Source organism: Sarcophilus harrisii, chromosome 1 (genome assembly GCF_902635505.1).
Source record: "Sarcophilus harrisii chromosome 1, mSarHar1.11, whole genome shotgun sequence".
In the NCBI taxonomy this organism is placed as follows: Eukaryota; Metazoa; Chordata; class Mammalia; order Dasyuromorphia; family Dasyuridae; genus Sarcophilus; species Sarcophilus harrisii.
This window is the reverse complement of record NC_045426.1, coordinates 671,092,729-671,102,700: the sequence shown is the minus strand read 5'-3', so window position 1 is coordinate 671,102,700 and position 9,972 is coordinate 671,092,729. Positions and strand designations below refer to the sequence as shown.

The 9,972-nt window shown below is 43.3% G+C and overlaps 1 protein-coding gene across 7 annotated transcripts in view; it reads right to left on the bottom strand.

The window, feature by feature from the left end:
* Nucleotides 1-7,266: 7,266 nt before the first annotated feature.
* Nucleotides 7,267-9,972, bottom strand: part of LOC100924545 (mucin-16) — a 169,033-nt gene continuing 166,327 nt past the window's right edge. For all 7 annotated transcript variants that reach the window (XM_031948281.1, XM_031948282.1, XM_031948279.1 and 4 more), the window contains 4 exons: nt 9,777-9,949; nt 9,360-9,401; nt 8,599-8,678; nt 7,267-7,497 (listed from right to left, as the gene is read on the bottom strand). In XM_031948281.1, coding sequence (XP_031804141.1) covers nt 7,399-7,497; nt 8,599-8,678; nt 9,360-9,401; nt 9,777-9,949 — 394 coding nt within the window. In that variant the 3' untranslated portion in view covers nt 7,267-7,398. The remainder of the gene's footprint in view (nt 7,498-8,598; nt 8,679-9,359; nt 9,402-9,776; nt 9,950-9,972) is intronic.

Genomic DNA, 9,972 nt, shown 5'->3' with positions numbered 1-9,972 from the left:
AGATCTGTCACTATTTGTGTGACCTTGGATGATTTATTTAAACTCCTTGGATTTCAGTGCTTCAGTTTCTGGTAAAATGAAGTTTTTGGATTAGGTGACCTCTGCATTTACTTTCATCTCTAAATCTATGACCCTATGATGCTACAAAAGAGCATTTGCATTTATCCATGCATATCCTTTGATCTAGCAATAATAGGTCTGTATCCAAAAAGAGGTTTTTAAAAAGGAAAAGAACTTATATGTACAAAAAATTTTATTGCAGTTCTTTTCTAGTGGCAAAGAATTGGAAATTGGAGGGATGCTCATCAAATGGGGAATGACTTAAAAATGATATATGATTGTAATAGAATACTATTGTGCTGTAAGAATTGATAAGCAGGATGTTCTCAGAAAAACCTGGAAAGACTTAACCTAAACTGATGCAAAGTGAAATGAACGGGACGACAATGATCAACTGCAAATGATTTAGCTATTCTCTGCAATACAATGATCCAAGACAGTTCTGAAGGACATATGATAAAGAATGCTATCCATCCCAAGAAAAAGAGTTAATAGGGTCTAAATACATATTGAAGTATACTTTTAAAATTTTTCTTTATTTTTCTTGAGGAATTTTTTGAAATGTTTTCTTTTATATCACTAATATGGAAATATGTTTTGTGTGATTACTTAAGTATAACCTATATTAATTTGCTTGCCTTCTAAATTAGAGAGGTGAGGAGGAAGAGAATTTGGAGTTCAAAATTTTAAAAATGAATGTTAAAAATTGTTTTTATGTGTAATTGGAGAAAATAAAGTATTAATTTTTAAAAAAGAACCTTTATAGGGGCAGCTAGGTCATGCAGTGAATAGAGCACAAGCCCTGAAGTGAAGAGGACCTGAGTTCAAATCTGATCTCAAACAACACTTAACAGTTCTTAGCTGTGTGACCTGGGCAAGTCACTTAACCCCAATTGCCTCAGGGGTAAAAAAAGAACCTTTCTAATAAGGCTTTGATTAGGGAATGGCCTTTGTCTATATGGTCATGTGTTTCAGTTTGGAATTTGAGAAATATGGTCACTCTAAACCAATAGAGCAGGGGTGTTGGTAGTGGGACTGCCTTTTGCCAAATATGTGGGTAGTCAGATCCATAGTTATTTTGGATGGTGTGTTTCTTCCTGCCTCGCTGGTAAGAAGAATCTGGACACTTGGCCACTATGAGTGAAGAAGCAGTGAGGGAGCACCATAGTGCATAGAACTTGGGGCTTGGAGTCAGGAAGCCTCCTCTGAGTTCCTTCTGACCTCAAACACTTAGTAGTTATGTGACTCTGAGCAAGTCACTTCACCCTGTTTGCCTCAGTTTCCTCATCTGTAAAAATGAGCTGGAGAAGGAAATGGCAAAGTATCTTTGCCAAGAAAACTCCAAACAGGGTCACAAAATGTTGGACTGAAAAAAAGAGTGAACAACAACAAACAAGTAAAGAAAGCCTCATTCTCAAACAAAAACCAATCGTTTTAGATACTCCAAATATAATCTGTATGACAGAGGACCTGGAATCAAACTCATACTCACAAATTAAATGTTCGGGACAAGTACTCATGTGTAACTTAAAGTCTTGTAGTGGTATAAAAAACAGCTCTGGATTTACATGGACTCAGTTCAGTTTTGAGTTTCCCACACAACAGCTTGTATAGGAGGGTAGGGGGGAGACCTTTTGCTGTAACCCTGGGTTGCTCACAGAGCATTAGCATTTGGCTTGTTATGTCACCACCTAGTGGTTTTTATCTTTTATTTTTTCCCCAGGAACACAGGGAGTTGATTCACATAAGCCTCCACCAAAAGGGCTTTTACCTCCAATGTAAACATCTAGGATAATCCACTGTTGAATATAGGAAGGGATTTTTTTAATTGAAAAAAAAAAGAATTCATATTTGAGTCCAAGAATAAGCAAGGCTCCTGCCATTCTCTGTTCACTAGATTTCTATACTATCTAGAAATCCCAAAACCAGGAGAAAGCTTCAAGTAATTCTTATCCCTGGTGACTCCCATTACTTGCAGATATTCTTATACAGTCCTTCGGATTTATAATACCATGCTGGATAGGGCTCTTTCCCAAAGGGGAAAGCACTCAGCATTGCTAGAGTCACACAATGCAACCTCCTCTTTCTCCCAGAATCCATGTAATCATCTAGTTATAATCTTGCTCTGCTCTGCTCCCTACACAGATAGTTCATCCAGACTTACAATACTGTGCTGAGAAGTACCTCGCTTCACAGCTATCATGAGTAAGGCTTTTAAAATATTATCCTCTGTAACCCATTATCTGTGCAGAAAAGCAGCTCTGAGTTTAAGCAGACCCCGTCCAATCTTGGGAGTTGCCCATACAATCTATTTGACCTGTATAATGATGATTCATGACTCCCTACTAATTCAATGACTAAGACAGCCATCTGTTAACCTAACACATACAACAGAGAGGTCTGTTGTCATCTCAGGACATTTAATTAGGATGTGACTGATAGCTTCCTGAGACTAGTCAGACCTCATGAGCACTACCCATATACCTTTGACAATTCAGGTGGGAGAGCATCCTGTGACAAGAGGCCTTTGTCCAGCTTCGTTTCCTTACCTCTGTGCTTAGCTTCCTAGGAGACAAACTGGCCCAGGAGACAACCCCTAATTTTGCTCCTTCCTCTTTTCTCTGCCCTGTGGGAATCTGTAACAAGGATAATTTGTATCTAAGTACAGCTCTTTAACTGTGGTTACCTCTCTGTCTCATTCCATTGGCGAGCCAAGACTTCTTAAACACTTGCCACTCATGACTCCTTTTTGCTAGAGAAATTTTTTACATGACCCCAGTATATAGTTAAATAAAATATTTATACAAATCAAACATTTACTGATGATAAATCATAATTTCATGACCTCCACATTCAGTTACGAGACCCTATATGGCATTGCAAACTGCAGTTTAAGAAGCTGGAGATTAGAGTCCATGAGACCTGGAGTGATGTCTTTACCAGAGGCTCTAAATTTGGTTCATTGGATTTTAGGGATCCATTGGCTTATGAACAGATTTCAGGGGGATCCAAGACATCTTTTTTGGTAATTCTATGTAATCTTTTATTTATTTATTTGTAATCCCTTGCAATCCTATATATTTGATTTTATGTATTTAAAAACATTATCATGGGATGGGATCTATAAGATTCACTAGAGGCGTTCATAATATAAAAAAGGTTAAGACCTCTGGCTGAGGTCAGATTTGAATCCAAGTTCTCCTGACTCCAGAGCTGGTGACCTATCCACTGCACCATCTAGGTGCTCCAAAATAAATGCCTAACAAATGTTTGTTGAATGAATGAATGACCAGCTGGAGCATCCTTCCCTTCCCAGCAGTGATGAAGATCTTTGCCAAAACTGAGTTGGACTACATGCCTTCTGAAGTCCCTTCTGGGTGAGCGTGGGACTTGGAGGCAAAGGACTGGGGTTCAAATTCTATTTCTGATCTTGAGGGCCAGTCCCTTCCTTTCTGTGGGCTTCCATGTTTTCCTCAAGGGGGTAGGTTCCTTCCTAAGATCCCTTCCAATTCCTAGGCTTCTACACTCCCACTTAGTCAGGATTTTCCAGAGAAGAGAACCATTAATTGGATTCCTATTTATAAACCCATAGCAGCTAGGTGATGCAGTGAACCCGTTTGCTGATCTTGGCGTCAAGGAGACCTGAATTCAAATCCTGACTCACATACTTATTTGCTAGATCAATTACTTAACTTTTGTCTAAGGTCTCTGGTTACTCATCTGTAAAATGTCTTTAATGACACCCACATTATAGAGTTGTTATGAGGATTAAATAATATAAGTAGAGTTTTGCAAACCTCAAAGCACTGTGTAAATGTTGATGTTATTGATGCTATTGTCATAAGTCTAACAGACACTGAATGGTCCCAGAAATTTCTGAAGCAATGATCCAAGACAATTCCAAAGGATTCATGATGAAAAATGCTATCCACACCCAGAGAAAAACTGATAAAGTCTGAATGCTGATCAAAGCATACTATTTTCACTTTGTGTGTGTGTGTGTGTATGTGTGTGTGTTTCCTTTGGGTCTGTGTCTTATTTCACAACATGATTAATATGGAAATATGTTTTGCTTGGTTGCATATGTATGACCTATATAAAATTGCTTGCTGTCTTAGGGAAGAGGGAGGCAAGGAAGGGAGGAAGAAAATTTGGAACTCAATTTTTTTGAAAAGAATGTGAAAAATTATCTTTATATCTAATTGGGAAAAACATTATTTTTTAAAAAATTTTTTTAAAATTGCTATAAAGGCATCAACATCTGACACTCTAGAGACCCCATCCCCACAGCCTTGCAAGTACATTAGCCATACATGCTGGAGAGCTTGTGATTTTCCAAATGGTGCCTCCCTCTGGTTGTGTCTCTATGTGTGCGTATTTATTATGTGAGCAGAGTTATAAGCAGGAATTCTGACAACTGGGACAAATTCTGTATGAAATTATGGCCTGGGAATTATCCCTTTGAGTCAAATTGGGTTTTGCAAATCTGGAAGCTTTATAACCCACAAAATAGACATTACAAAATCTGTACTGAGATCGCCACCAAAATGTCAATCCACGCAGCATGAAATTTTTATTTCAAAGCTAATTGCTAGCTGATTTTTACCTCTTTCAAATTGACCACTAAGCTATTTTTCTTTTATTGAAAGCCTCTAAAACCAGAAATTCTGGTACACAAAGTAAATTCATTTGAGGTTGTCTGGATGGCGAGGAGCAAACCTTGTCCTAAGGCACACATCTCCATCCACAAAAGGATAGTAGCCAGGAAACAACTTGCTGGAATTTCATGTGTACCCTGGGTTTTCAGGACACAATTGCCCTTCTGAGTGAAAGAAATGTCTCAATTATAGCCAGTGAATGTCACAGACTATCATTGCCTTGGAAGAGATGATGAAATGGCCTGAGAAATCTGGGAAAACTTATATGAACAGATCCAAAGTGAAGTGAGCAGGACTAGAAGTATTTATATTTTATATAAGACAAAGACCTTAGACTTTTAAGAACTTTGGCCATTGCAGTCACCAGTGATGAAGCGTGCTATCCAACTTTCTCCCCAGAGAAGTGACAGACTCAAGATGCACATTGAGGCATGTGGTCGGCATGGAAAATTATTTTGCTTGATTCTACATATTTGTTACAAGGATTTTGTTTTGTTTTGTTTTTCAATGGGAGATGGAGGCATTGGTGGGAAGGAGAGAAAATTAAATGCTTGTTAAATAAGTGTCTTTTTAAAGGAACTAAATGCACTCCCTGGAGACATAAGACTCGGTGATGAGTCAGCCCTAACTTTCCTAGTGGAAATGGCCTGAGGAGCTACTCCCCTATTACTCCTCTCCTGGTTGTGTGGGTAGGATGGTGATAGAACATTGGGGAGGGGAGGCAGGGAATGGGAGGCAGGAGAAGCAGGGAATGGGAGGCAGGCTCTGGTTGCAGCTGTACCTGGTGTAGAACCAACTCTCAATCTATGAAACTATGGAATCTAAGGAAATCTGTTCCCTCCAATTCAAAGAGCATATTGTTATTCACCATCTAGCTTGACTTTGACCTCAACTACTCCTGCTTCTGTACTTGAATTTGTTCTTTATCCTCAAGTCTCTGAGCAGGAAGGAACCATATGTGAAGGGGCACTGTCTCTCCAGTGGGTCCCCCATCTCTGTGATCTTCACCCCAGAACCTACTCCCTAGGAAGCAGATCTCTTCCTTCCCAGTCTTTGATCAGTGGGGGAATTAAAAGTGTCCCCTTCCCACAGCTCTGCCCTCATTATTGCTCTGGATGTGAGGAGGAGCTGTATTCCTTGGCCCTTTTTCTTTTTTTCCCTGCCAGGGTTGGGAAGCCTGGCAATCTGATTCTTCCAGTTCTACTCACCACCCTGGAGATGATCTGATGCATAAAATCTTGGTGAGGACCCATCAAATCAAGGCAGCTATAGAAAAGGGGGATTCCTGAACTGACGTTAAGTTGGAAGGCATTGTACTGGGAAGAGCAGTATTTTTAGAGTAATATTTTATTCATTGATTTTAGTCATATCAAACTCCACAATCCATTTGGTATTTTCTTGGCAAAAAATACTGAAGTTTTTGCCATTTCCTTCTTTTCGCTCATTTTACAGATGAGGAAACTGAGGTAAGCAAGGTTAAGTAACTTGTTCAAGGTCACACAGCTAGTGTCTGAGGCCAGATTTAAAACTGACTCCAGGCTGCCATTTTATCCCCTGCACTACCTTAGCTGTCCTGTAAGTGTAAATCCTAGAACAGAAAATACTAGACATTTGAGCCTCAATTATTCTCTGCTGTAAAATAAAAGTAGAAATGACCTCTTAAGTTCCCTCCCCGCTCCCTTGAAGAGTTTAGGATCTCTAAGGTCAAAAATGGCAAAGGAAAATGTGCCGTCGGGTGGAAGAATCAAGAGTTGGGTCTTGGGGAACCATGATGTTACCTTGAGGGAGCAGATTACTCAGAATTCACTGAAAGGAAATGAGTCTCCCCACAAGTTCACAGAATGTCAGGGCTGGAGGGGATCATCTTTCTTGGGGGACTTTATACACATCTCTCATCTTACTGACTCACCAGAGAGGGGCAACCTGTGAGTCCCCACAGCTTCGGGAAGGGGTAAAGCTACAACTGATGAAAAGGGTGGGAGATGAAAGACTTGTAGAGGTCAGAGGTAGATCTGGGTCAAGGGTAACGTGAAGCTTGGAGGAAGGTTATAGGAGGAGGAGGAAGATCCTTAGTTGTCAGAGCTATGAGGATGTGGAGGATGAGTCACAGTGGAAGGGTGGGAGCCTGACGAGGTCATCACAGTAAAGGGCAGGGTGAGACAGAAGAGGATGGATGGAAGGGGTGAGATGGGGGCGCTGCTGAGGGGTAAGGGGTTAGACTCATATCCCAGGGGCAGCTCCCGGGGGCCAAGGGGAGACCAGGCCGTTGAAGGTTAATATAAAGCCAATCTGTGATTGAAAGGTCCCTGGCATCAATGTACCCAATGGCCTCTGGGCACCTAAACTCAGGCTGCTCCAGAGGTGCATAATTGTTAGCCAGCTGGTCCTTCAGGGCTGAGGAAAGTGTGCAATTATCCCCAGCCACCATGTTCAGGCATTGTGGGTGTGGGACTTTCCCTTCCTCCTCCAAACATGGCTCAAGGGGCAGCCTGGCAAGCCCACCTCCCAGGGACTCGCAGAGGTAAGTAAGAAAGAGGCAGAGTCGGTGTTCTGGCCAATCCAGAATGAGCGAGGCCCAGTGTTTATTCCAGCCCGAGCCCAGCCCACTCCAGGAATATGGCCAGGGCCAGGGGCCAAGGTTCCTGGGTTCACTCTGCTACATCTTTATCACAGTCCATTATCAATGAATTTTCCTCAGGTCCAGGTGGGAGAGGTAAGAGCTGATGGTTCTCCTTTGGACCTCGTAATCCCCTTCTTTTTTTCGCAAGCACATGGTGACCTGAACAGGGGGGAGGGGTAGAGAGCAGTTAGGAGTCATGGGGACACGATCCCCGACCAGGAGGGCCCAAAAGCAGCCCTGGGGAACCCCGGGAGCAGAGCCAGGAAGCTGAAGTGATGAGAACTGGTCTTGCTAGCTGTACATTTCTGCCCAACCCCTGCCCCCAAACCTAAGACCAGGCTTAGGGAGAAGGCACCCAGCTAGAGGGTTCATGAGCTTCATTGAGAGAACTCTCCACCGACTGAGGAAGTAATAAGAGTCTGACGGCGGGCTACCTCAACTTTCTCTTGAGAAAATCCATCCTTTCTGTCTCTGTTGTCTCTTTCTCACTCTGGGTTCTGCTTCTGCCTCAGTTTCTGTCTCATCTTTGTCCCTCTCTGAAGGCACCGTGCATTTTCTCACTCTGCCTCTCTCTGACACACAGAAATCACTTTTCTCTCAAATTCTCACTCAGACACACACCCCTCATTCACATATGAATTAGACCCTCACTCTAGTGCCTTCCTTTTCCTAAATTCACACTCTTCCTCTTCTCATATAGTCAGACACAGCCATAACCACCTACATTCTCACATAAACACTCTCTCATTCACTCTCTGTCAAGCATGTTTATCATGAGGTCACAGGACATCTACTCCCAGCTCTTCATTTCACATATGAGGAAACTGAGACCCATAGAGGTGGGCTTATGAAGGCCACATAAATGATTTTAACCCAGTTCCTCTGGTTCCAAATACAGTGATCTTTCCACTGTGCCACCACAAATCTTTTATATGGTCTTTCTCTCTTTCCTCCCTCTTTGTCTCTTTCCTCCTCCCTCTTCCTCCATTGCCCTTTCTCCCTTCCTCTGTCTCTGTCTCTGTCTCTTCCCCCATATCTCTTCTCTCTCCCTCCTCTCTTTCTTTCTCTCTCCCTCTCCCCTCCCTCTATTGTCTCTCTCTCCTTTTCCTCTTCCTCCACTTCCCTTCCTCCCTCCCTTTCTCCCTTCCTCTCTCCCTCTCCATCTCTCTCTTTCTCTCTGTCACACACACACACACACACACACACACACACACACTCACCCCTCAGTGGCTTTTAGGGATTCCCCAAAGGTACTCTTACCACAAAGCAGCATGTCAAGCTAACAATGAGCCCCAGAAGCATAGCCAGGCAGATGAGGATGATGGCCCAGTAGGGCAGGTCTGGGGGGAAAAACAGGTGATGCTGAGGGATCATGGGGGTGAGAGGACAGCACAGAGTGGATGTCCTTTGGAACTCCCAGCCCATGGGAAGGGAGGGGACAAAGAGCAGCCCCCCAACCTAGAGCATCCCCCCACCTTCCATGCCACCAGATCTTTGCCCTTCAAATAGAGCTGACTTGGGGAGCGGGGTCATGCAGACTGTAGGAGAGGATTTAGAAAAAGGGCGGGGGGCTCAAGGCATAGGAGAAAAGAAGTTGGACAAATGGAGAGGAGGGTTACTTTGGGCCAGAAAAGATGGTTCAGGGTCTCTAGTGTCACACCCTGAGACAAGGGTGGGTGATAGTGCAGGACCCAATATCAGAACAGGGAGAAAAGTGACAGTGATACTGAATCATACCCAATGACAGGGGAGTGACTAAGGTGCAGACACACAGGATCCTCCCCATGCCCACCCTCCGAAAAGGTGCTCAGGAAGAGACACACCCAGAGATCTGATAATTGGTAGGGATAAAACACTGTTCATTTGTCTGATGAGCATAGTCCAAGACAGTGTTCTTGCACGCTCAGCACCGAGTGCTGGCTAGGGAGAGAAAAGTCATCCTGGACACTCATCTCCTGTCCCATCCCTGACTCTTCAAGGAAGAACTGGCAGGGGGCAAGGCTAATGATTAGCACACTCACCAGTTTTCTTACTTGTTCCATCTATTATGTTGGTAGAATACCCTGAGGACAAAAAAATATGGAATAAGGATAGGAAACTTCCAGATCTTGACCTAGGGAGCTGGATTGGGTGTGGAAGATGATGATGTAAGAACAAAAAATGGAGAGAGCGTGGAGGCAAGGCAAGAGAAACAGATTCGAGGGATCAGAGAGAGGAAAAGATACAGGAATAATGGAGAGACACAATTGTAGGGGGCAGGGATAGCAATGGGGGGGCATTCAGGAAGGGAAGAGGGAGATTAGGCATCTGGGAATATTGAGTCAGTGTCTTTGGGGCTTGAGATGTCAGGATTCTATAGCATTCCAGGAATCCCGCGTCCTTCCCCTCAGACTCCCTTAAAAGGACAGAGATACCAGACTGGAGGACCAGCCCCTCACCATCCACCAGGACACTGTTCCGATCCAGAGTGAAATTCTGTAGCCGGGTGCCATTGTTTGTCAGCTGGAGGAATTCTTGGTACACAGCAGCCCTGTCGAAGCTGTGGGTCCGAGTGGCTGAAGTGAAGTCACACAAAGAGTCCACTCCGGTGTGGCTACTGGGAGGGACAAGCCTAAAGAAGAGTGAATGGTGTCA